Source organism: Mustela lutreola, chromosome 3 (assembly GCF_030435805.1).
Source record: "Mustela lutreola isolate mMusLut2 chromosome 3, mMusLut2.pri, whole genome shotgun sequence".
Taxonomy (NCBI): Eukaryota; Metazoa; Chordata; class Mammalia; order Carnivora; family Mustelidae; genus Mustela; species Mustela lutreola.
The window spans coordinates 321,026-346,841 of NC_081292.1; the positions used below are offsets into that span (position 1 = coordinate 321,026).

Here is a 25,816-nt window from a genome sequence, read left to right on the forward strand (position 1 = left end):
CTCATGTCTTCATTTCATTTTCCTGTGTTCCAGCTCTTCCCCACCAGGAGTGTTCCTCGAGAAGGACTATGAGATTTACCGGGATTATAATGCGGACGGCCAGCTTCTTCACTACAGGTAGAACCCAGTGGCTCACACTTGGTCCTGTCTCCTGACCGGAGGGTGGTTTTCCTGGCAACTCAGGGGATGCTGGAGAAGAGTCTGGCTCTAGAGTCAGAAAGCATGTGAGGTCCCGTACAGGCCAGAGAGACATGAGGGGAGGCTATGGGGCTACCAGCACCTGGGCAGAGGCCTTTTGGAGTGGTCCCCAGGTTCACGTGGCAGCTCTCAGGAAGGTGGAAGAAGCTTGTCACCACCCAAATGGGGAGCCATGGAGCTATTGCCCCTAACAGGGCTGAGTCCCCAGGGGACTCCTCCGCACAAATTCTCCCCTCGAGCTCCAGGCCTGAGCAGAGCGCTTCCTGGGTGAAGTTGGGAAGGTTGGTATTCATCATAGGGAGGGAAGTGGACGTTGGTTTCTCTTGGTCCCGGCTTGGCCTTGCCGGGTTCCAGACACCACCCTCTGTCAGACTGGGGCCATCCTCAGCCAGCCCGTAGGTCCAGGCAGGATGCTGTGCCTCCAGGTAGCCTAGGAGCCCTCAACACGGACCAGCAGGAGAGATACCAGGGTTGGGGAGGGATCTGAAGACCTGAGAGGCCTTTGGGGTTCGCTCATACAACTGAAACGTTGATCTTGGGAGAGCTGGCGGGTTTATTGATGCGGAATGGGATCCGAGCCTATCTGGGTCCACAGGTATGGGCGCATGCCGGTGGGTAGGTTTTGTAGCCCCTGTGCTTCCGTGTCCTCAGTAAAGCAGGGTGCAGAGGGGGCTGACTGGGTGGGCCCTTGGGGCGCCTGCTGCAGTGAAGGTAGGTCAGGGCAGGCCCTCAGACTTCCTGTTTCCTGTGGATTGCACAGTGCTCTGGTGGGCTGCCTCTCAAGTCCCCCACACCCTTTAGGGAGCCCATGCCCACCTGGTCTTTGGTGGCTTCTTGGGGCCCCGGCTCTGCTGTCCTGGGGGCTCCTGAGCTGGATATGAAAAGGGAACATTGCAGTTTTAGGAACAAAGGTACTTAACCAGCCAGAGTAGGAAGAACGGGAAGGTAGAGTGTCTGCTCGGACTAGGCACGAGACTCGCCCTCCCTCCCGCACTGTGAACAGGGTCTGTGAGGGGGACGGGGAGTGGGGGAGGCTTGTGCTACCTGCCTAAGGCCATGTGCTGGTTAGCTCCCTGAGCAGGGCAAGGGCAGTGACCGGACGCCTGGCAGACAGCCCGTCGGCTTGTGGCAGACCCGAAGCGCTGTGGGGCAGTTGGAGGCTGCACAGTTCAGGTGGTTTTCCAAACAGAACTTCAGGTGTACAGTTTCTTGTCCGCATGAGCAAGGTTCCGTTACAGGGGTCTGGCGCCCACATACAAGGCCTCAGTTCCCCAGGCTGTGGCCGTGTGAGGTGCTCTCCGTTCTCATTTTGAGAAGAGGCCGTGGAGAAGTAGTCTGAGCTGAATGGATCCCTCCCCTGCTCCTGCCCTTCCCATGCCCTGCTGGGGTCTCTCCAGCATTTCCGGTGCGGGGACGTCTCATCCTTCTCCCGTGGTTTGAAAGAGTCCCTGAAAACCAGACCAAGCAGTCGTCTCGTTTTATGTAGAGAAGCTGTGACTCTCTGCCTGGGCACTTCGACCTAGTAGAGTTGATGTGGGGTTAAGGCATGGGTGAGGGGAACCATAAGGACACAGGTCTGAGGGCAGGCCAGGGAGGTCGGACTGGGTAGAAAGGGTGGCCACAGGCAGTTGGGCCATGTGGCCACCCAGTGGTCAGAGGTGGAGGAACGCACCAGAGGTAGGCAGCAGGGCCTGGGAGCTGGATGTAGGGCTTCAAAGAGGGCTTCCAGAAGAAGAGCAGAGCCGTGGGGTCAGGTGGGAGCACAGGGTATGGGGCTGTGGAAAGGCCTGGCCTGAGGACAAGAGCTGAAGCTGCCGGTGCGGTGGTAAGCCCGGCAGTGGTAAGCCCCTCTTGCTGCTTGGGCTCCTCCTCTCCGTGACCAAGGGCCATCTCTGGGCCCATTTTCCCAAGTGTGACTTGGAGTCCATGACCCAGAGGTTCCTGCATGGGCCTCAGGCCTGGCGTGGCTTCCGTAGGGTGCACACGCACGCTGCGGTGCTGGGAGCTCGGCCTCTTGCTCGGCCCAGGGGCGCGTTTTGCATGGTGGAGGCCAAGGCCATGGGTCTGCCTTCCCCCTGCCTCGGTCTCTCCCGTTTCTGCCCTGACTAGATGGAACTGTTCTTGGGTCCTGAAACAGGTGTGTCATCTGAGCCTCTCGTGTGCTCTGGACCCTGACACTTCCTTAGCCTCCTCATCCTACGGCACCATTTTGATGGCCCACCACTGACAGGCCGCAGGGGCCTCCTCCGGCCGTGGCGCTCAGCACTGTTCAGCAGGCAAGGATCATTTTCCACCTCACAGCCCCACAGGTCCCGGCACCAGGGCTGGGTCACTGTCTGCTGAGTGGTGGAAGAGAGGGCGGAAAGAATGCTTCACGCCGAGTGTCTCCTGTGTGTCAGCACTGAGCTAAGGACTTTATCGGATGCACATTCTGTGACTCGACCCTCCTGAGGATAAATGAGGACACTGAGTCAGAGACGGCAAGTGATTTTCCCAAGCCCCACAGCCAGGGACTGGCAGGCTGGAGTCCAGTCCCAGATCTCTGGATCCCCAAGTCAGTCCTCAGGGTCTGCTGGGCCCTGACACATGAACCACCACCCTTCCCTCTGCCTCCAGCAGCAAGGAGCAGAGTCCCCAGGAATGGCAGCCTGACCCCGAGTCCTGCCACTCGGACTTTGCCTCAGGACAGTGAGACTGAGCTGCTGGGCATCTCTGTCCGCTGGCACGGCTGGATCCCGGCTGTGCGGGGCAGGCCAGGCACCTGGTGTGTTGGGGTGGGCTGCCTCGCAGCTGGCAAGGGCCTTCGTGCCCTCAGTCCACTCTCACGTCACTGGCCCGTGTTCTCCAAGGCCTCCCTCTCCCAGCCCCAGTCCCTGGAAGTCATGACCTTGTCCAGAAAGGTCCAGCAGTAGCGGACAGGGCCAGAGGTGGCAAACCATACAACTGGTTTCTTAAACACTTGGGATTTCCACTTTTGCAGTCACCACTGCATTGAGTTACCTGAGACCAGCCTGCACACAGAGAATAAAATAGACAAAATTGTCCTGAAGTCCTCAGAGATCTAATAAGGAGGGAAGACTTGAGGGCTGAGGAGAGGGCAGTGCTACTCAGCACACATACGATGCTGCCTGTCCCTCAGCACAGCTGAGAGGCTGAGAAGCCAAACTGGCCACTGGGTGATTCCATTGGCTCCAACCATCAGAGCTCAGGGGCCACGGAAAGAGCCCTAGTTAACCTTCCGGGTTTCCACCTGGGCTCCAGAAAGGCTACACCCAGGAGCAGGACGAGCCATAAGTAGACCAGCCCTCAGACCCAACCCTGGTTTCCAGTCAGCTCAGTCCCACATGGGGTTCAGATTCTCTGCTCTTTGCCCAGCTGCCTGTCAGAAGCAAAAATAAATCCAGAGCCTCAAGTGATCTCTACAGTTTTTCATCAGAATTTCAGTCTAGATTTATCTGTGTAGAAAATCCTAAAGAACTGATCAAAAACCAACAACAACCGCCATCTAGAACTAATAAGTGGTTAGAGCAAGTTTTCAGGATACAAGGTAAGTTTAAAAGGTCAGTTGCGTTCCTATATACTAGCAATGAACAAGTGGAATTTGAAGTTAATACTACTTACATTTGTACCGCCTAAAATGAAACCCATAGGTATAAATCTAACAAAATATGTACAGAATCCATATGAGGAGGGGAGTGCCTGGCTGGCTCAGTGGGTTAAAGCCTCTGCCTTCAGCTCAGGTCATAGTCTCAGGGTCCTGGGATCGAGCCCCGTATCAGGCTCTCTGCTCAGCAGGAGCCTGCTTCCCTCTCTCTCTGTCTCTCTGCCTGCTTGTGATCTCAAATAAATAAATAAAATCTTTAAAAAAAAAATAAAAGAATCTATATGAGGAAAACTGCAAAACTCTAAGGAAAGATAGCAAAGAACTGAATAAACGGAGAGGTATCCCGTTTTTGTGGACAGGAAGATTCAATGTTGTCAAAGTGTTGGTTCTTCCCAGCGTACGCCACATAGACTCAGTGCCACCTCAGTCAAAATCCCAGCAAGTTATTCTGGGGACAGCAACAAACTCAGTCTAAAATTTATATGGAGAGGCAGGAGATCCAGAATACCCAACACAGTATTCAAGGGGAACAAGGCTGGAGGATGAGTACTGCTCGATTTCATGGCTTACTGTGGGGCGCCCGGGTGCTCAATCAATTAAGCAACAGCCTTTGGCTCAGGTCACAATCCCGGCGTCCTGAGATCGAATCCCACATCAGGCTTCCTGCTCAGAGGAGAGCCTACTTCTCCCTCTGCCTCTCCTCCTGCTGGTGCTCGACGCTCTCTGACAAATAAAATCTTTAAAAAAAAAAAAAAAAGGACTACAAAGCTACCACAATGAAGACAATGTGGTGTTGGCAAAGAGTGGAGAAATCAAGTAGAGAGCTGGGGAGTAGATCCGGACACTGTAGTCGCCGACTTTGCCGGGGGCAGGGGCAGTCAGTGGAGTAAGGATAGTCTTGGGTAGTCTTTCCAATGAACGTGCTGGATCGGCTGAGTGCGTGTAAAAAATGAATGTAGACACAGATTTGACCCCCTTCACAAAAATTCGTTCAAAATGGATCACACACAAACTTACTCCTAGAAGATGACAAAGGAGAAAACCTAGGCGACCTCCGGTGTGGCCATGATTTTCAGATACAGCAGCAAAGGCACCATCTGCGAGCAAAATAGCTGATCAGCTCAACTTGATGAAAATGAAAATCTCTGCTGTTCAAGACAGTAGCAGGAGAATGGGATGACAAGGCGCAGCCGGGGACAGCGCTTGCGAAGCTGCCTGTGGTAAAGGGCTAGTCCCTGACATACACAAGGAGGAGACAAGCAGTACCGTTAAGAAGTGGGCCAGAGGGACGCCTGGGTGGCTCAGTGGGTTAAAGCCTCTGCCTTCGGCTCAAGTCATGATCTCAGGGTCCTGGGATCGAGCCCCGCATCGAGCTCTCTGCTCAATGGGGAACCTGCTTCCTCCTCTCTCTCTGCCTGCCTCTCTGCCTACTTGCGATCTCTGTCTGTCAAATAATAAATAAAATCTTGGAGCGCCTGGGTGGCTCAGTGGGTTAGGCCGCTGCCTTTGGCTCGGGTCATGATCTCAGGGTCCTGGGATCAAGTCCCGCATCAGGCTCTCTGCTCAGCAGGGAGCCTGCTTCCTCCTCTCCCTCTGCCTGCCTCTCTGCCTACTTGTGATCTCTGTCTGTCAAATAAATAAATAAAATCTTAAAAAAAAAATATAGCGGGCCAGAGAGCTCGCCGACGCGTCAGAGAAGAGTACAGATGGTGAATGACCAAATAAAAGATGCTCCACGTCACGTCATCGGGGAGATGCATCGGGGAAGCAAGATCCCACGACACACCTGCTGGGATGGCCAAAATCCAGAGCACCCACGACACCAGATGCCAGCGAGGACGCGGGGCAGCAGGGACGGGCGCTCCCGGCCGGCGGGAGAGCAGAATGAGCCGCGCGGCTCATCGGCTGTTGCCCTGCACCACTCCGGCAGGGGTGGCGGGAGCTGGGCTAGGCCTGCACGGGAAATCACTGTACTTTCCCCTCGATTTCGCTCTAAAAGCTGTTTTTCCATCTGTGCCCAGGGCAAAGTGTTGTGTGTATGTGTGAGGGCAGAGTCCTAGGAGGGGAGACTGCCTTTTTGGAACACACAGGAGCCTCTGGTTGAAAAACGGGACCTGAGATGCTGAGGGGTGAGAGGCAGCCCACCGCCTGGTAGGGGCACAGGCAGGTGTTGCAGTGAGGAATGAGGCCTACAGAGAAATAAGCGCGTCAAAGCCAGGGTTAGGAAGGCCTCTGGGAGAGCCGCCCCTGGCTGCTGTAGAATAGCTCTGTGCCTGGTGACAGGGTGTGACCAGAGCGTACCTCCACATGCGTGCACATGCAGAGATGCGTGTGCACACACCCTTGCAGGGACTGTCATGGTGGGCATCGGGGGTGGGGCTATGTGAGGACAGGAGGGCCACTACCCTAGGCTGCACTGCCCAGGGCTCAGGACCTGAGCAATGAAGGGTGGTCAGGCCACTTACAGGGGACCCCCCAGCAAGTATCAGGCCCCTAAAGCCTACAGCCCCCATTTGGGAATTGAGGAGAACACTGAGAAATGACCAGGCCTCTTGGGCCCTGACCTGAGACACATGTGACGCCCAGGCCAGTGGGTTCAGGCTGCTAGCTGAGCTGTACTCACACCTCTCCCTAGCACGTAACCTGTGCCTGTGTCCCCGCCCGAGCCTCCCCCACCCCCGTAACCTGTGCCTGTCCCCCACCCCCCCAGCCTCCCCCAGCTAACCTGTGCCTGTCCCCCACCCCCCCAGCCTCCCCCAGCTAACCTGTGCCTGTCCCCCACCCCTCCGAGCCCGCCCCCCCTTCCCCCCCCCACCCCCACCCCCCCCCGTAACCTGTGCTTGTCTCCCTACCGCCAGGACCTCCTCACTTCGGTGGAATTCCGGCACCAAGGAGCGCATGCTCATCAAAGTTGCTGACCGGGAGCCCAGCTTCCTCTCCTCCCAGGGCAATGGCTATGCCCTAGACAGCCACGCCGGCAGCCGCTCCCGCAGACCCTCAGGTGGGCAACACTCGCCCAGCCTACAGACGTTCGCCCAGGACTCGGACGGCCCCGTCTTCTTTCCTGAGCAGCGGCCTTCTCCCTTCCTGAAGAGGGCTGAGCTGGGGAGTTGCTCCCCGCTGCTGGCCCAGCCACGCAAGCCCACCAGTGACTCCCAGCCCTCCTCCCCACGCTACGCCTATGAGCCCCCGCTCTACGAGGAGCCCCCTGTGGAGTACCAGGCCCCCATCTACGATGAGCCCCCCATGGACGTCCAGTACGAGGCTGGCGGGGGCTACCAGGCCGCCTCCCCGCAGCGGTCTCCGGGCCGCAAGCCAGCCCCCTTCCCCCAGGCTCCCAAGCAGGGCTCCTCACCCTCCCAGCAGCTGGTGCTGACCAGGCAGAGGTGCCCAGACCGCTTCCTTAGCCTGGAGTACAGCCCCGCCGGCAAGGAGTACGTGCGGCAGCTGGTGTACGTGGAGCAGGCGGGCTCCAGCCCCAAGCTGCGTGCGGGCCCGAGGCACAAGTACGCGCCCAGTCCCGGAGGAGGCTCGCTCCCCCTGCAGCCCAGCCCCTGCCTGCTGCGGGACCAGCGCCTGGGGGTCTCCTCCGGGGACTACAGCAGCATGGAGGGGCCTGAGCCGCGGCACACCCAGCCACCCATGCAGGTGCCCCAGGCCCAGGACGACACTATGTCCTGGTCCAGCCAGCAGGACACCATGTCCTCAACCAGCTACTCCCCGGGCACACGCAAGAGGAAGAGCAGGAACGCTTCTCTGTGTCGCGCCCCCAGCACCTCGGCCGCCGAAGGCGCCGGGGACCGTGACCTCCTCGGGGAGCAGCCCCTGGCTGAGGAGCGGCCTCTGTGCGGGCCCAGCCTGGCCCCCGTGAAGCGGGCGGAGGGCAAGACGGGCGAGGCCGAGCCTTTCCTGGCGCAGGCGCGGCTGGCCTGGGAGGCGCAGCAGGCTCACTTCCACATGAAGCAGCGGGGCAGCTGGGACTCCCAGCAGGACGGCTCGGGCTATGAGAGCGACGGCGCTGTGCCCCTGCCCATGCCAGGGCCCGTGGTGCGTGCCTTCAGTGAGGACGAGGCGCTGGCCCAGCAGGATGGCAAGCACTGGCAGAGGGGCGCCTTGGAGAGGCTGGCTTTCCCCCAAATCCTGCTTGAGAAAAGCGTCTCTGTGCAGACCAACCTGGCCTCACCAGAGCCCTACCTTCACCCCTCACAGGTAGGGGGGTGCTGCCAGGGTCCCTGGCCAGGGGGTGGGGCGGTGGGGGTAACCTGTGCAACGGTTCCAAGGCACGGTGCGGCACTTAGCTTCTCAGAAGGCCTGGCCAGTGGTGGCCGCTCACCTGGGGGGCAGAGGCCGTGCCCTGACCCCACCCAGGCCGTGGGTGCAAGGAAACAGTGGGGCAGCCACCCAGCCCCTGAGCCTCTGTTCTCCCCTGTGAGTGGACTGTCTGCGCAGGGGCAGTGCGGGAGGGTCAGGTGGAGGGTCAGTGCTGCTCTTCTGCAGTGAGGAGGGAAGACCAGACGCTGGTCCTGGGGCCAGAACCTCATGCTGCAGCTGGAGCCAAAACCGAAACCTGGCCTGGCTTGTCCCCTCTGCTCAGCGCCAGGCACAGGCATCAGTCAGGCTCTGTGAACCCAGGCACAACTTCTGTCTAGCTCATGTGCTGCAGCTTGATGTCCCAGAACTTTGGGGAAGTGTCCTAGTTCTTCCCTCCTGACCCCTGACCTTTCACACCATTCTGCTGCATGAAGCCCTGAGGGTCTGCCCTGGCATCTGCCAAGAGCTGGCAGTGGCCAGAGGGCCTCCTGGTGTCGGGCTCTGATCCCCACCAGGGAAGACCTATCTGAGGTTCCGGTGATCTTGGGAGGCCGGTGTCCCTGGGCAGGGCTGCCTTAGTGCCCCTCCAGGCTGGAGAGCTCAGAGCAGCGTTTCTGTCCAAGCCAAGAAAAGATGCCTAGTTACTCCAGTAATGTGTCGTATGGCTGTGCTGAGGCCATCAGGGAATCAGGGAGGGGCTTGGGAGAGACCTTTCCTTCCAGCCATGTGGGAAGCAGCCAAGCCACCTTGCATGCTGGCCATGCCAGTGCCCAGCCCCACCCTGCCCACAGCCCCAGCTGGGGATCTTTGTTGGAGGGGTGAGGGGGTGACGGAGGGGGCAGGCGCTGCAGCAGACCCGGTGAGACTCTGTGTTTCTCTGTGGAGCCGTGCATCTTGGGTTTTTCGCATCTGGCCGGGCTTCTCTCTCCATCTGTTCCTCAGCCTCAGAGCTCAGAGAACTAGCAGAAGCCAGACGCAGGAGCAAGGCTCACAGGAGGCAGTGCCCTTCCACCATGCACGGGGTCCTGGCACCCTGCGTGGGGAGCACAGCAGCCCCTGGTCTCTTCCCACCAGGGACTGGTCCGCCCAGGAAGCTGGTAAAGTGCGAGGGTGGTTTCTTCCCACCCCCAGACCTGCCCTGGACACCCTCCCCCACCCACCACAGCTGTCAGCCACAGGCATAGGGAGGGGCCTCCGTGACCCCTCTGGGTAAAGGGTGGAAGAAGGGCCCCTGTGGGTTCCCTTCCCGGCTTGTGAGAGCATCTAGCATGTGTTTACGAGGTGGGTAGAACCAGAGGAGGCCCAGACCTCCTCCAGCAGCCTCCCCGCTGGCCGGGGAGACCAGACCTCTCTCCTGGTGGGGTCACGTGGAGCCCACGACCCCTCACGGCCCCTCTGTCCTTCCCAGTCGGAGGATCTCGGCTCCTGTGCCCAGTTTGAGAGTAGCCGGCAGGCCCGCAGCGTCATGCCCAGTGCCAGCTGTGTGTTCCCCCCCTTCACACTGCGCAAGCCATCCTCAGAGACCGACATCGAGAACTGGGCCTCCAAGCACTTCAACACGCACACCCAGGGCCTCTTCCGGCGGAAGGTGTCCATCGCCAACATGCTGGCCTGGAGCAGTGAGTCCATCAAGAAGCCCATGATCGTGACCAGCGACCGCCACGTGAAGAAGGAGGCCTGTGAGATCTTTAAACTGATCCAGATGTACATGGGTGACCGGCGCGCCAAGGCCGACCCTCTGCACGTGGCCCTGGAGATAGCCACCAAGGGCTGGAGCGTGCAGGGCCTGCGTGACGAGCTGTACATCCAGCTGTGCCGGCAGACCACGGAGAACTTCCGCCTCGAGAGCCTGGCCCGCGGCTGGGAGCTCATGGCCATCTGCTTGGCCTTCTTCCCACCCACACCCAAGTTCCACTCTTACCTGGAGGGCTACATCTACCGGCACATGGACCCCGTCAATGACACCAAAGGTAAGGCCCAGTGCGTGAGATTCCCCGCACCCCGGGCTCCGCTGCCAGCTCCAGGAAGGGCTGTGGCGAGAGCATCCCGGTCTGCACGGGCCACAGGTACATGGCACGGCACCTCTAGGCAGACACACGGGTCCTCCAAGGGCCAGGCCCTAAGTTTCTGCAGGGACGTGGGGTCCTCGGGGAGCTCTTCCCTGCCACTGAGGCCCTGAGGAGGACCCCAGGCCATCCTGGGATAGGGTCCCCAGCCACAGGCCAACAGGTCAGAGAGGCAGCGGCCAGATGAGGACTGGCTTCCGTGTCTCAGCCAGCTGGCCCCCTCCCTGCTGATTCCTCCGCACCCGGTCCTCTGCCTGATGAGGGTCTTCATGTGTTCGCTGTGTTTGGTTGCAGCCGTGCTGTGGTCTGGTGACATAGTCCCCCGGTTGGGCTCTGGCCATCTGCTGTTGGGGTTGGGGAGGAGACTGGGAGCCCCGGAGCAGGGTTCCTGAGAGCAGGGAGGAGCCTGGGGGGCCAGGCGGGCATAGCCCAGCACCAGCTCTGGCTAGAGCAGTGGGCCATCAGGGCACCGCAAGCTGACCTGGCCCTGAGCCACCCCAAGAAGTCAGAGGTTGGCCCAGCATGGGTAGCCACCTGCCAGTGGCTGCCCGGGGCCAAGTATGGGGCCAGATTCTGCCAAGCGCTCCTGAAAGCCATGGTTAGGTTGGTCTGGTCCCACACTTGGCTGCTCCAGGAAGGACTCAGGGCCACGGCCCTGCTAACCAGACAGCGGCTGCACAGCTGACACCAGTCCTGTGCCACTAGAGAGAGCATGGGGACAGGGCCTTAGGCAACAGCTGCATCTGCAACAGGCTGTCTGCCACCCAGACAGCCACGGGTGTCCCCAAGGCACGGCCACAGAGCTAGTGTCCGGATGCACACGCTCATGCACTTTCTGGGCTCCTCTATGGGAGTGACTGTCTACCTTGATCCAGCCAGGGCCTTGCCCCGGCTCAGGGGTGTTGGGTCCGCGTGGGTGCACGGAGTGATGGTCGCTGTGGTGGCCCAGGCAGTGGTGGGTCCTCGGGAAGGTGGGTCAAGCACAGGCACCGGCCAGCCCATCAGCCAGTTGGCCACAGATCTTAGAAGCCAGGAGATTTTCACTGAGGCATGTGGTTTTGGGGGTTGGTTGGTTTTTAAGATTTACTTATTTTGAGAGAGGGAAAGTGCCCGGGTAGGGGAGAGGCAGAGGGCCAGAATCCTCCAGCGACTCCCCCTGTGCAGAGCCCGACGTGGGACTCGCTCTGACAACCCACAAGATCATGACCTGAGCCAAAACCAAGAGTTGGATGCTTGACCAGCTGAGCCACCCAGATGCCCTTAACTGAGGCGTGTGGTGTTTAAAGCAGGGTCACTGAGCACAGCCGGTGGGCGTCCCCAGGTAGTTTCTCCCGACATGCGGAATATGTAGCCCGCGATGGGCTGCCTGGGTCGGCCTCATCTGCCTCAGTCTCTCAGGCCTTCCCAGGAGTGGGGGGGCCCCTGTTTGCTGCATGGTTCATGTCAGTCTTCCTCAGGGGCCTTAAAGTGTGTGTCCACTGCTCAGCACATGGCCTTTGGGGCCCCAGGGAGCGCTTGTTCAGTAAAAAGGTGAGTGAAAAGCGAGTGGACAGAGGCTCCTGAGGCCATTCCTGCCAGCCAGTGGGGGCTCCCGCAGGAGCGGCTAGAGCTCTAGGCCCCGTGCTGGGCCTGGCAGGATACTCCTCATGGCACAGAGGTTTGTGGGCCTTGGTCCTAGTGTCTGTACCACGGGGATGGGACTGGAGTATGTGAGGGAGTTGGTGGTCCTCCTGGACCTATGTGGCTTTGAGCATCTGCCCCCCTGAGGGAGGCCCAGGTGGTCTCAGCACCCCATGTTCTCGGCCTGCAGAGGGAGAGTGGGTCTGTGTGGTCTCACCAACAGGAGCCTGCTTCTAGGCTGTGGGATCGGATCTCACAGCCAGAAACCAGCCCCAGGACTGTCGCTGGGTAGGCCTGTGCTGTAGCCGCTGCTCGGTGCTGAGCCAGAGGGAGGCCTCGTGCTCACTCGCATTGGCACGTCAGGAACAGGCACTGGCTGGTGGTCAGGAAGCCACCTCCCGTTGGCCCACAAGGATGGAGCCTGTTCTTGGAGAAAGGAAAACTGTAGCCCATCTCAGGGTCACGGGCAAGGGCAGAACTGAGCCCAGATCCCTAGTGGTGCTGCCCTTCTGGGCCTCAAAAATATTTGATTTTTTTCTGCTGTCACACGTGTAATACCTACTACTGTGTGTGTGGTCACCATTGCAAGGGACCAAGGCACCAATGCAGTGATCCCCAGGTCCCATGTCTGTGGACCCCTGGCTCAGCCTTGCCTCATACATGGCCACACCTTTGTGCCAGCAGCCAGTGGGGTCCTTCCCCAACTTGTGTCCTTAGGGCTTCCTTTGCAGGCTGTCAGCAGACATCGCAGACTGTGTGCCCCGCGCAGCAGCACTGTGGAGGGCACAGACCCTAAGAAGGGTCCTTCGCCTCCATGTGTTCAGTGAGACTCAGGGTTTCCACAGAAAGGTATCAGATGGAACACATAATTTATTCGGACTCTACTCTGAAGTCCTGCTAAATGAACAGGGAGGAATTTTTTTTTTTTAAGGAGAGAGGGAAAAACAGCAACAAGGGAATGTGCCATGGTGCAGCCACTTTGGAAAACAGTTTGGCAGCTCCTCACAAATGAAACACAGAATTACCGTAGAATCATCAACTCCACTTCTGTGTATTTACCTAAAAGAATTGAAAGCAGAGACTTGAACAGATAGATATTTATACACTCAGATTCACAACAGCTAAGGGGGGGGGGGGCACGGCTCAAGTGTTCTTCAGTAGATGAGCAGATAAACGGAAGGTGCTCCGTCCCTACAAGGCAGTATTGTTCAACCTAAAAAAATGCAGGGAATTCTAACACATGTACAACATGGATGAAACTGGAGGACATTATGGTCAGTGAAATAAGCCAGTTCAGAAAAAGGTGCTGTTATGAGTCCACTCTTAAGAGGGCCTTGGATATCCTTGTTCATGGAAGCCGAAAAGAATGGTGGGTGCCGGGGCGAGGGGAAGGGCAGGTATTTGCACTTGGCCTGATGAGAAGTTCTGGAGGTGGAGGGTGCTGCTAGTCACTCCACAGTGATTGCACTTAATGCCTTTCAACTCTACAAGGATAAATGGTTATAGTGGTAAATTTTATCTAGTGTTTATTTTACCACAATAAAAATAAGAACACCCACAAGGACAGAGAGAATGAGCACTGTGTTTTGGAAGCAGAAAAGTGCATGAACAAGTGGCAGGAGCTGGCCTGGCAGACCAAGAAAGACGGATCCCGAGCAGACACTGGCCAAGCAGCGGAAGCACGTGGCTTCGTCGTGGGCGGCGCCCGCTTCCCCAGCAGCGCTTTGGGAAGTGCGTGATCTGGAAGCTGAAAACAGAAGGACTAGTGAGTCTTGCTTAAGAAACAAAGCAGCTACCATAGAGTAGGTAAAGGCGTAGATTCCGGACCCAGAGCATTTGGACTCAGATCCCAGCCACATTTTCAAGATAGGCAGTAAAACAAATCTCAGTAAATGCTAAAGAAGGTAAATCATAGAAAGTGTGTTTTCTAGTCCCAACAGAATTGAATTAATAATCAGTAACACTAAGATATCTGGAAAATGCCCACATACCTGGATACTAAAGAGTGTATCCTGTAGAGCCTGGGTCAAATAAAAACCTGTTGGCAAGGGGACCTGCAGGGAAGTTAGGAAGTATTTTGAACTGAAAGAAAATGAAAACAAAATGTATCAATTGTGGGATACAGTCAGGGCAGTTCTTAGAGAGAGAGTCATAGTATCTTAATATCTATATTCTTTTTTTTTTTTTAAAGGTTTTATTTATTTGACAGACAGATCACAAGCAGACAGAGAGGCAGGCAGAGAGAGAGGAGGAAGCAGGCTCCCTGCTGAGCAGAGAGCCCGATGCAGGGCTCCATCCCAGGACCCCGGGATCATGACCTGAGCTGAAGGCAGAGGCTTTACCCACTTAGCCAGCCAGCGCCCCTTAATATCTATATTCTAAAATAAGATCTCAAATCAGTGGCCTCAGTGTCTATTCTAAGAAACTCAAAAAATAATTTCTACTAAAACCAAGCAGAAGAAAGAAAATACTAAACATCAGAGTAAAAATCAGTGGAAGTGAAAACAGAAATACTGCAAAGAATCAATGAAACAAAAATTTAATTCTTTGAGAAGATTGATAAAATTGATAAATCTCGAGCCAGACTGATGAGGACAAAGAGAGAACATAAATTGCCAATGTAAAGAATGAGAGATGACGTCACGACAGACTCAGCATGGCAAAGGGTGATCAGATGAACAACTTGATGCCCGTAAATAGAACAGTTGAGAGGAAAACAGATTCCTTGAAGGACACCATCTACCGGAGATGAGCCAGTAAGAAACAGACAAGCAAAAAAACGTATCATTATTAAGGGAATTGGATTGATACTTAAAACCTTCCCGCAAAGAAATGTAAAGGCCCATATGGCTTCACTGGTAAATTTTACCGGAAGTTCATTGTTCGGCCATTCTTCACAGACTCATTGAGAAAATTGAAGTGGAAGGAATATCCCCCCGTTCATTCCATACCAAAATTATAAAAGGACATTACAAAAAAAGAAAAGTGCAGACAGTATCCCTTCTGAACGTAGAGCAGAATTTTTTTTTAAAGATTTTTATTTATTTATTTATTAGACAGAGATCACAAGTAGACAGAGAGGCAGGCAGAGAGAGAGGGGGAGGCAGGCTCCCTGCAGAGCAGAGAGCCTGATGCGGGGCTCGACCCCAGGACCCTGGGATCATGACCCACGCCGAAGGCAGAGGCTTTAACCCACTGAGCCACCCAGGCACCCTGAGAGAGCAGAAATTTTTAACAGTATTTTAGCAAATTGAGTCCAACAGTATATTAAAAATATAATGTATCTTGAATAAGTGAAGATTATCTGAAGAAGGAAAGGTTGGTTTAACATTAAAAAAGTCAATCACTGTAATTTGCCACAGCAGCAGAGTGAAAGGGAAAGACCATGTGATCATTCCAGGAAGCCGAGAAAAAGCATTGGGCAAAAATCCAACATTTCTATGCCTGATAAAAATTCTGAACAAACCAGAAACAGAAGGGAACCTCTTCACCCTGACAAAAGGCAAATATTTTTTCTTAAAACCCTACAGTACCCAAAAGAACAGAAAGCGAGCCCTCCGACAGATACTTGCACAGCCCTGCCCAGTCGTACCTGAATAAGCGAAATGTGGTCTGTTCGTGCAGGGGGAGGTTTTGCAGCCATAAGAGGAGTAAAGTTCGGGGCGCCTGGGTGGCTCAGTGGGTTAAGCTTCTGCCTTCGGCTCAGGTCATGATCTCAGGGTCCTGGGATCGAGCCCCGCATCGGGCTCTCTGCTCAGCGGGGAGCCTGCTTCCTCCCCCCCCTCTGTCAAATAAATAAATAAAATCTTACAAAAAAAAAAAAAAAGAGGAGTAACGTTCTGATACATGTTATGACGTGGGAGAACATTGAAAAGTTACTCTAAGTGAAAGAAACCAGATACAAAAGGACAGACACTGTACAACTTACATGAAATATCTAAAATAAGGAAATTCATAGGACAGAAAGTAGATTAGAGGTTACCAGGAGCTGGAGGAGGGGGAATGAGGAGTTTTGGTTTGGTGGGGACAGGGTTTCGTTTGTGGTGACGTACAAAATTTGGCAATAAATGTGGTGGAAATAAATGTGGTGATGTTGTGAATGTTCTGGATGCCGCTGAGTTGTGCGCTGAAAAATGGGTCGATGGCTACATCTTTATGTTTTTATTCTGCCACGATGAGAACGAAGAGCACCTTTAGCCAACATCGTGCGTAATGGGGAAAGACGGAATGCTTTCCCCCAAGTTCAAGAACAGGGCAAGGCCCTTCAGCCGCACCGCATCAACTCAGAGTCATACTGCAGGGCCAGCCAGGGCCGAGTCATGGAGGAGAAATAAAGGGCATCCAGACTGGAAAAGGAAGTGTGCGATTGTCTTTATTCACAGGCAACGCGGTCTTCTGTGAGATGCATAAAAATACCGTGTGAGCTGAGCAGATAAGCAGGACGCAAGACCAATAAGGAAAAGCTCAGCGTGTTCCCATGTAATAGCAACACACAAATGGAACATTTTAAAATGCCGTCTGGGAGTGCCTAGCTGGACAGAGGCGCATGAGACTCTGGTATTGGGGTTGTGGGTTCGAGCCCCACATTCAGTGTAAGATTACTTTGAAATAAAATCTTTAAAAAAATCCGAAGCAGCATTTAAAAATGTGACACTTAGAGATAAATCAGACAGAAGATGTCTAAGGCTTCTACACTAACAACTCCCAAACATTACTGAAAGTCAGGAAGGCCCACGTTAATGGAGAGAAATACCACGTTCGTGAATCAGAAGACTCATTAGTGTTAACCTCTTACTTCCTTCCAAACTGATGTGTAGATGGGATGCTAACCAAAATCTTAAGTTTTTTTTAATTTAGAAATTAATTAGGCGGATTCTAAAATCCATAGAAAATGCAAAGGATCTAGAATAGACAAAACACCGCTTGAACAGCAAGAGCAACTTCGGCGGACTGACCCTAGGCTACCTCAACTCCTGTCATAAAGCTGCAGTCGCGGGAGAAGGGGTGCGGGCTGAAGGTAAGACAGCAGCTCCACGGGACAGGACAGAGGCCAGAAGGAGACCCAGACAAGCAGTGTGTCAGCTTTACACGGAGATGCGAAGGCACCTCAGTGAAGAAAGGATGGTGCCTTCCTCCAGCGGAGCTAGGACAGCTGACGTTCCAGATGCAAGAAAAGATGAGCTTCCCGCCGTGCTCTGCGCAGTGTGTGCCCTGTATGTGTACGCCCTGCATATGGTGCAAAACCTGTATAAAACTATATAAAACTTAGAATTATAAAACCAGAGCAAAACAAAGTTTTTATTGAATTAGGCGAGGTTTCCGTGTGTGACAGTAACAGCACTGTCTACAAGGGAAAACATTGGTCCGTTGGACTTGAACAAATTAAACCTCCTGCTCGTCAAGAGACGCTGCAAAGAGAAGGAAGAGGCGCAGCCGTCTCAGACAAGCAGGAAGAGGAGGCCAGAGTGTCCCGTGGGGGCGCGTCAGAGTTGGGGGTGCTGGCGTGGGGCTGTCTGGGGGACGCGTGTCCACGTAGGACACGGGCCCACCTGTCCCAGCTCTGCCAGCGCCCCAGCAACGGGGAACACACCTCACCCCAGGTCTTGATTTCTTTTCCATTCAAGGAACCAGGGCTCCTCGGAGGACAGCTGGGTGTAGGGCAGGGAGTGTCACAGGACACAGGAGCCGACTGATCGGGCTCCCGGTGGCCAAAACTGGAGCCATTGGAGCAAAAAACGAAGTTGTGTTGGGTCATAACCCACACTGTAAGGTGGTACACCCACAAGTCCGTGCGGATTAAGAGTAAACGATCCGATAGATGAGACCGCGGTTGCCGCGCAGAAGAGGAACAGCCGATTTCTCTAGACGGTCCAGTCAGAGTAGAGCGTAACTCCCAGCCTTCCAGAGAGCACAGGACGGACAGGGGACACAGGGCTGCCTGTCAGCGGTGCTGAGATTTTGTGCAGAGAGGGAGGTCGGCCCACGTGGGTCCGAGATGCCTGTTCTATCACCCAGCACCTCCTCCAGCACCGCTCAGGACCCAGCCTGCCCGTGGATCAGAAGCGGCTCCTCCCGTCCAAGGGGAGCCAGCTTTCTGGTTGGCAGTGCTCAGAAGGGCCCCAGGACTTCCCCAGCCCCGTGGTCCAGACCTGCCCCTGTGCACAGCCGCACGTCCGTACGGGTACACACAGCACAGCACTCCTGGGCCGCCGCGTCCTCAGCCCCAGCTGGTGTTGGCCACGGCCCTGCTTCGCTTGGAGGAACCCAGCAGGGGTGCGATACCTGCCCAGCCCACTGGGGCCGGCCCCCTGCAGGCCCAGGGGCCTCCTTGCCAGCCGCATCGGGACCGCGTGGGCGTGCACTCCTGGCGTTGCGTTCTGTGGTCCTCATGGCTCTGTTTGCTCCCCAGTGACGCGGCATATGAAAGCGCTCCTGGAAAGGAACACTAAGAAGAAGTCCAAGTTGAGAAAGAAACCCAAGCCTTATGTTGAGGAACCGCATGGTAGGGCCTCTCCCCAGAGCCCCTGTGCGCTGTGTCTGCACAGCTCTGCTCTCCGGCCTCGGCCGCCTGGCCTCCTTTCTCTAACCGCTTCTGGGCTGGAAGGGGTGTTGGTGGGTGGCACTAACCATCAGGCTTGTGGGCTTCTGTGCCGGCCGGGTGCCCAGGTCACCGAAGGGGCTTCCATGGCAGGCCACACCTGCCCTGTGCCTCTTTTCTCTGTGGTGCTCAGGGCAGTCTCCAGCTTGCACCCTGGGCTTTCTGTGGGGAAGGGCGTGAGGACAAACTGGGCAAGGCCTGCTGGGAGCACCCCTAGCTGAGTGTGAGCGGAGGAAGTGCCCTCGGGCCTTCCTGCCCTGACCTCCAGCCCAGGCCGCCTTGGGCTGGGGCGCAGAGTCTGGCCTTGCTTCCTTGATGGGAGCCCCGGGATCTCCCAACTTCCCCCACCAGCCGCACCCTTCCCCTGGGCCCTAGCTCAAGACCCACACACCCCCAGAAAAGACCCACACCATCATCCCACCACCGTCCAAGCTCCAGGGAAGCCCTGTTAACACAGGACTGTGCCCTCCCTGCTGCGGGAGCTGGTGATCTCACCGCTGCCATGTCCACTTCCCCTCCTGGCACTGGGGCTCTGAGACCAGCCCCAGTGCCACCACTGGCGCTTCCCCCAGCCTTGAACACACCTCACTCTCCAAACGTGCCCTACTTCTCGTCCTCTAATACCACTCTGCCTTGACACCCCGTTCTCCGGGGAAGCTGTCTGACTGCCCACTGCCCTCGGCGAGAGTGGGCAGCTGGGCTCCAGGATCCCCAGCTGCCCTCAGGCCACACCCATCTGGAACAGGAGTGAGAGAGGCTCTGAACTCCTGCTGGAGCCTGTCCAGGAGGTGGGTTGCAGCAAGGTGGTTGGTCTGGCCTGGGGACGAGCAGGACACTGTGTCCCTAGATAGTGCTGGGGAGTGAGGAGGGAGCTAGAAGCCCCAGGACCCACAACCCCCATACACACACCCCACCCCCGTGTCCTGGACCCAGCCGTGTCCTGGAGCATCAGCAGGTTGTGGCCACACCCACCACCTTTTCAGGCTTAAAGCCAGGCAGGGCTCAGGGGCACTCAGGCCCCAGGCACAGTGGTACAGCTGGCAGTGCTGCCTACTGACTCCCCACCTAGAAGACTGGGTATGGGTTTGCCCTGGACAGGCCTGGACAGGTCAGTGGTCCTGACGTGGAGTGCCCCACACCATTGTGGGGGTGTCACTGGGCTGGCCTTAGGCATTGCACATCTTCCCAGGCCCTCAGCAGACATCCCGCAGTCAGGCCCAGGAAGCTACACCCGCGGCAGGACAGGGCACAAGGGAGCTCCTGGGACTCTGGACACACGCAGACTCGGTCCTGGTCCACCCACAGAAGCCAGTACTGGTACTGGATCTGCCGAGCTGTGCGCCACCTCCAAGATCAGCCCTTCACAAGGGCTTGTGGTCAGTGTCTTCCCTGTCCCCATCCTACAGGGGAGGAAGCTTAGGCCCCAGAAGGCTGCCTCGTGACCAGGTTCACCAGCCGAGAGGCAGCAGCCCCAGGATCTTCGGATCCCAGTCCGATGGGGGGTCAGGGCAGGTCTCACCCGCCCAAGGGACGGGTAGGCACAGCCCCAGGCTGCGGCCGACTCCTCGCGGCCAACGGGCAGCCCACGCCCCCTTTGCCTTCCAGGTCCCTGGGAGCCTGTCGAGGATGGCCAGGTCAGCCTGGGGCAAACGGGTCCCGGGGCCACGCCCTGCCCTGGCCCAGCAGAGGCTGCCGCTTGGACTTGCTGCCGGGGTCTGCGGCTCCTCCGGCTCCTCCGGGACCTGAAGCAGCATCTCCAGGGGGAACGGGCAGTGTCGGTTTTCACTTGGGTCACTGTAAAAGGAATCCCCTCGCCACATACATTAACACCACTGCTCTGTGATCATCCAAAATGAACAGACCGAGGGGCTGAGTCATGGTATGTTGTTCCCACTGGGGTCTAAGCACCTCCACATGCTCAGCCGTCCGCAAGAAGGTGCTTCCTTTGGAAGAAGACGGGGCGTTTTGATTTGGGACTTGAGTGCAGAGACCTGGCCTCCCTCTGGCTGGAGGCCCCGGGGCAGGTGGGCCCTGTGGGGGCAGAGCCCTCCGGCGAGGGGCCGGTTCTGAGCCTGGGGCACTCGTTCCAGCCTGTCTCTGGGGGGCTGCAGTGCCTTGGGCCGGACAGCTCCTCCGGCTCCGCCTGTGTGCACCCTTGGTCTCTGGGCTGCCTGTCCTTCCCGGCTCTCCCCTGCCTCGGCCAGGGACGATGTCACACGTGGGGCAGCGGCTCCTCCGCTCCGTCTCCCCTCACCCCCCTTCGGCTTCTCCCTCCTCCCCTCATTTTTGTATCTGGAGAACCTCCCAGCCAAGGTCCCTGGGGTCCTTGCCCTCAGAATGCCACCCTGGCCATTCCCCCAAGACCCCCAGCCGGAACTTGTGCCAGGACTGAGTTTTAGGAAAGCTCCCTCCCTTGAGAAAGGAGCCCAGTCCTCTCCCTGTCACCCTCAGCCCTTGGGCTGAACCCGAAGGTGTCTTCCTGTGCTGGGGGCCTCCCAGAGAGCCCTGGGCCAGGATGCGGCCACCGCCTCCCACACGCCGCCCGTCCCCTCGGCCTCCCTTTCCCCACCGCTGCCCAGGCCGCTCCCGGCTGGGAGGCCTGTGCCCCAGCACCAGGCCGAGGGCACTGGGCACCTCTACGCCTGTTGCCTGTGGAAATTCCTCCTCTTAGGGACTCCCCAGGGCTAGCCTGCCGGGGGAGCAGGGGTTTTGGAGGCCCCGGGGCCCATGGCCTGCCCTTCCTGGTGGTGGGCAGGGGAGTTCCTTCCTGAGCCTGGCTCCTTGAGGGGAGGGAGGTGCCCCTTGCCTGTCCATGGGGGTTTTTGCTCTGAAGGACTTAGCCCAGGAAGGTGAGCACCCACTGTCCCCGGGCAAGTGATAGGCAGGAGTGGGCCAGGCCGGCCCAGGCCCTCAGGGCTCTTGCTGGAGCTGCCTGTCCTCACCTGTCCTACCACCGCTTCTCTAGGCCCCTGCGTCTCACACCCCAGCCAACCAGCACCCGTTCTCTTGCAGGGGTGGCGATAAGCACCTACGCCAAGTACTGTTACCACAAGCTGCAGAAGGCAGCCCTGACCGGGGCCAAGAAGGTACGCGCTTCCCCCACGATGGCCGGCGGGGCTGGACGGGCCGAGCTGACACCTAGCTGGGTCTGAGGGAGACCTGACAGGCGGCCCTCACAGCGGGGGTGCCCTGCCCTCCTCGGGCCCAGCTGGCTGCGGAGGGGGAGCGGATGGCTCATGGTTCACAGGGTGCTCCAGAGAGCCCACCGAGGCAGGCAGCCCGGGGCGGCTGGGGCTGCACCCCCGTTCAGGACCCAGTACAGACGAGGGGCTTGTGGCCGCCCGAGGGAGGGTGACAGGCCTGCCACCGCCGGGCTGCTGCAGGGAGGGGTGGCGGAGGGTCACAGCCCGTGAGTAGGCCAAGAGACGACTCTTGCCAGCGGGGACCCTCCCCCTGGCCGACGGCCCCTGGGCTCAGGGATGGCCAAGCCTGGGGCTGCAGGGCAGCCTCCGAAGACCAGCATGGCCCCCTTCACTCACTCTGCCCCACCCTCCTGGCCATCACAGGGCTTCTCCCACGCTGGTAGCCAGGGTGGCCCGCACGGGCAGGTGGTGCTCTGGGACACCCAGAGCTTCTCAGTGTCCGCCAGAGCTTGCTAGTCACATCCCTCCCACAGCCGCTCTGGAGAACAGGCCGGTCACACCAGACGGCTGGACCTTGTTCCCTGGTCTTAGGGTGTGTGGCTCTTGGCCATCTTCCCCTCTGTCCCGCCCACCCCGGCCACTTCGGCCCACCACCCATACCTAAGAAGCCCCTGGGGCCCTCCTTTCCCGGGACTTTCCCCCACTGTCCCAGAGCCTGGCTCCCTCTCCTCTTCTCCTTCCTAATGCACTAATCCTGTGCCTGGGAGCTGCATGTCCCCCACTCAGGCTTCTCCCCCGGAGGTCTCACATGGTCCAGATCAGCCAGCCTGGCCCCTCTGTGGCCCCAGGGACTTCTCCAGGAGTCGCTCTCACCTTCCTCCTGGGCGGCCAGTGGGGCCACCTGATGAGCTAGAACACTGTTGGTGGCTCAGCAGGGTGCCCCCCCCAGTGATTTGGGGGCCAGGGGGTTGGGGGTGCCTCCAGCTCTGACTAGGCGCCTGGAGTTAGCAGGGGTGAGAGAGCAGGGAAGGGGGGGGTGCTGGAAGCAGGGCAGCAGGACCGCACCAGGACAGAGAACTGGGCTGTCTTTGCAGGGGCTGAAGAAGCCCAACGTGGAGGAAATCCGGCACGCCAAGAACGCTGTGTTCAGCCCGTCCATGTTTGGCAGCGGCCTGCAGGAGGTCATGAACATGCAGAAGGAGCGGTACCCGGAGCGGCAGCTGCCTTGGGTGCAGACACGTCTGTCTGAGGAGGTGCTGGCACTCAACGGCGACCAGACAGAAGGCATCTTCAGGTGCTCTGCATCCTGGGCCCTGGGGGTGGGGGCCGTGGGCGTCTCCACCATGTGTCTCTGGCAGGCACTGGGACCATTGAGCCAACTTCCATGCCCCAGCCCTGGGTTTGGGGGCCAGGGGACTCGTGCCTCTGCCTGGGAATAGCCAGAGAGAACCACCACACACAAGAGGCCCATCATGTGGACGGGGAGGGCCCATGATGGAGGCAACTCAGACTCCTACCCCCCCGAATGGCAGTATGCCTGAACTTAGGAGGGTCGGTTGGGGACTGCGCCTCTGTAAAAATGGCTACCAGGGTCCCAGAGGGCACTTGCACATCAGCCATAGGCAGGGCCTGAGCCGTGAGCCTGGAAAGACACCCAGCAGCCAGGAGATGGTGCTCACCTGTGGGCAGGGTCGACAGTCCCTGCCGGTGGGGAGGAGCACAAGGCCTGCAACCTGCTGCGGGGCCTCACCGACCCAGGCCCCGAGGGGAGAGCTGGGGAAGCTGAAGCCTGTGGGCTTGAGCCTTAGACAACCTGCTGATGAAGGCATCTGCCTGGGGGAGGCCAGCAGAGGGAAGAGGGACAACCGTCAGGGTGCAGACAGTCCTCCCCAGTGAGACCCCCCCCTGCTCCACAGAGTCCCTGGGGACATTGATGAGGTGAACGCTCTGAAGCTGCAAGTGGACCAGTGGAAGGTGCCCACCGGCCTGGAGGACCCCCACGTCCCTGGTGAGCCCTCATCCCCCGGGGAGCAGGAGCAGCCCCGCTGCAGGCAGCTGGAGCACTTGGGCTCCCCCTCGTTCCCCCAGTGATGCCATGGTTCCTGGTCTGTTTCCAGCACAGACAACCCCTGCCCATCCTACAGTGTCCTTGGGGCCTTGCCTGCCACTCTTCCTTACTCCCTGCATCACCCCCGGCCCCCCGGGGTCCATCCAGGTCCTCAGGAGCACCAGCTCGCCAGGGTCTGGTGCTTCCAGTCTGGCCCAACACCACCACTGCTCGTGCCACACGCTGCCCCCGCCCTGTGTCGCCCTAACCCTCCGGCCACTCCCTGGCTCCCGAGCAGCCCAGGGGAGCCCCACCCAGCAGTCTGTGCTGAGCGCGCCCCCCTCCGCCGCCGCTGTGTCCGCAGCTTCGCTCCTGAAGCTGTGGTACCGGGAGCTGGAGGAGCCCCTGATCCCGCACGAGTTCTACGAGCAGTGCATCGCGCACTACGAGAACCCCGAGGCCGCCGTGGCCGTGGTGCACGCGCTGCCGCGCATCAACCGCCTGGTGCTGTGCTACCTCATCCGCTTCCTTCAGGTACACACACCCCGGGGCGCGCGCGCCCACCTGGGACACTCCCCCGGGGCGCGCACGGGCACGCGCACACCCCACCCGGGGCACGCCTCGCGCCGCGGCCCGACCCACCCTCCTGCCACCTCCGCGCAGGTGTTCGTGCAGCCCGCCAACGTGGCCATCACCAAGATGGACGTCAGCAACCTGGCCATGGTGATGGCGCCCAACTGCCTGCGCTGCCGGTCGGACGACCCGCGCGTCATCTTCGAGAACACGCGCAAGGAGATGTCGTTCCTCCGCGTGCTCATCCAGCACCTGGACACCAGCTTCATGGAGGGCGTGCTATAGCGCGGGGGAGGGGCCCAAGGACCGAGGGTGGGGACAGAGCCGACGCTCGGGGGGGGGGCGCCCGGGCAGGGGAGCACGCGGGGAGGGGGGAGGGAACGCCCTAGGCGCGGAGGCAGCATGCCAGGCTCCGCCCATGCCCGCCCCAGCCCTGGAAACCCCCCCCACCCTCTCCCCCCACCCCAGGCCCTGGGCCTGTGGACGCGGCCTGGCCAGAGGGCCCGTGGGAGGGGCGCCCCTCGGCCCCCTCCCGCCCCCGCCTAGTGGCCAGTTCCTTGGGCACCGCCCCGCCCACCGCCGGCCGGTCAGCCCCCAGAAAGTGCCTTCTGTTTCCTGGAGCCAAGCGACACTGCCCCTCCCGGCCGGCCTGAGAGCACACGCCCCCCCTCACCCCCGTGAGCTGCCTCGCGGGAGGCCGGGGCTCCTGCGCTAGGCTGGCTGCCGGTCTGGCCTCTGCCCGGCACTTCCCCTCGGTCCCCTTCCTGGCCCGTAGCCTCCGACCCCACCCCCCACCCCGCACCCTGGCACCTGTGGCCTCCATCGTCGAGATTGCACAGGAATTGGGGGGCCCAGGGCACTGGACTGTCCACCAGAGCAGGGCCCTGCAGGCTCTCTCTGGGTGGGGAGGGGCCCCCAAACCAAAGTCCCCTGGGGTGGGGGGCAGGGTTGTTGGGCAGGCATTCTTGGGGCAGGGTGGGGGAGGGGCAAGAGTATTTTTTCTTCGTGTAACTATAAATTCAGATTCTATCCACACCAATCCGCCTGTGTATAAAGATATAGAGGAAAAGATAGAACTAAATTTGCTAATGACATAGTTTTAACCCAAATGCTATTTATCTCTGAGCCGTCCTAGCCTGTCCTCTGTGCAGAGCAAGTTGGTATCACTCCTTCATTTTCTTCGCCACTTTCTTGGCTTCGACCAAAAACCAAGCCCTGCCCCATCCCCTTCTGGGATCTGCAGTGGAACAGAGGGAAGGAGCCCCAAGATGGGGAACCAGGGATCCCCCAGGATTGCCCTTCCTCAAAGCCAGAGCTGGGGGTAGGAGGTACCTAGACTCTCAGTTTGTACATTTTCCATTTTGGAATTTTGAGTTCCAATTGTAAAACTTAATTTCTCCCCAGTTTATATATATATATATATATATATATATATTTTTTTTTTTTTTTTTTTTAGAGTTGAGTTTTTATTTATTATTAACAAAAAAGCCCAGCCCTGCTGCTGCCCGGGTGTCCCCTGAGGTAGTGTCCTCAGTCGGGTGGTCTCCGGGCCTGGGTTGGACGGCCCTGCCACAGACTCTAGCTCTGACGCACGGACTCAAGAGGTGACGACACTTTGTGTGAATAAAATACATATGGACACTTGCGAGCCGTGGT

General features: G+C 58.3%; 1 protein-coding gene and 1 long non-coding RNA gene across 6 annotated transcripts in view; one reads left to right on the forward strand and one right to left on the reverse strand.

Moving 5' to 3' along the window:
- ARHGAP39 (Rho GTPase activating protein 39) overlaps window positions 1-25,806 on the forward strand; it is a 95,993-nt gene extending 70,187 nt beyond the window's left edge. For 3 of the 5 annotated variants that reach the window (XM_059165383.1, XM_059165381.1, XM_059165385.1), the window contains 9 exons: window positions 34-117; window positions 6,661-8,011; window positions 9,522-10,083; window positions 18,209-18,301; window positions 21,410-21,483; window positions 22,635-22,834; window positions 23,457-23,548; window positions 23,952-24,121; window positions 24,251-25,806. In XM_059165383.1, coding sequence (XP_059021366.1) covers window positions 34-117; window positions 6,661-8,011; window positions 9,522-10,083; window positions 18,209-18,301; window positions 21,410-21,483; window positions 22,635-22,834; window positions 23,457-23,548; window positions 23,952-24,121; window positions 24,251-24,445 — 2,821 coding nt within the window. In that variant the 3' untranslated portion in view covers window positions 24,446-25,806. The remainder of the gene's footprint in view (window positions 1-33; window positions 118-6,660; window positions 8,012-9,521; window positions 10,084-18,208; window positions 18,302-21,409; window positions 21,484-22,634; window positions 22,835-23,456; window positions 23,549-23,951; window positions 24,122-24,250) is intronic. The other 2 variants (XM_059165384.1, XM_059165382.1) reach the window with 1 other exon arrangement.
- On the reverse strand, window positions 12,652-16,657 carry LOC131826321 (uncharacterized). Its single transcript, XR_009351541.1, has 3 exons — window positions 15,392-16,657; window positions 13,791-13,881; window positions 12,652-13,546 (listed from the first exon to the last, which is right to left on the reverse strand). It is a non-coding gene; the product is annotated as an uncharacterized LOC131826321 (long non-coding RNA).
- Window positions 25,807-25,816: the final 10 nt, after the last annotated feature.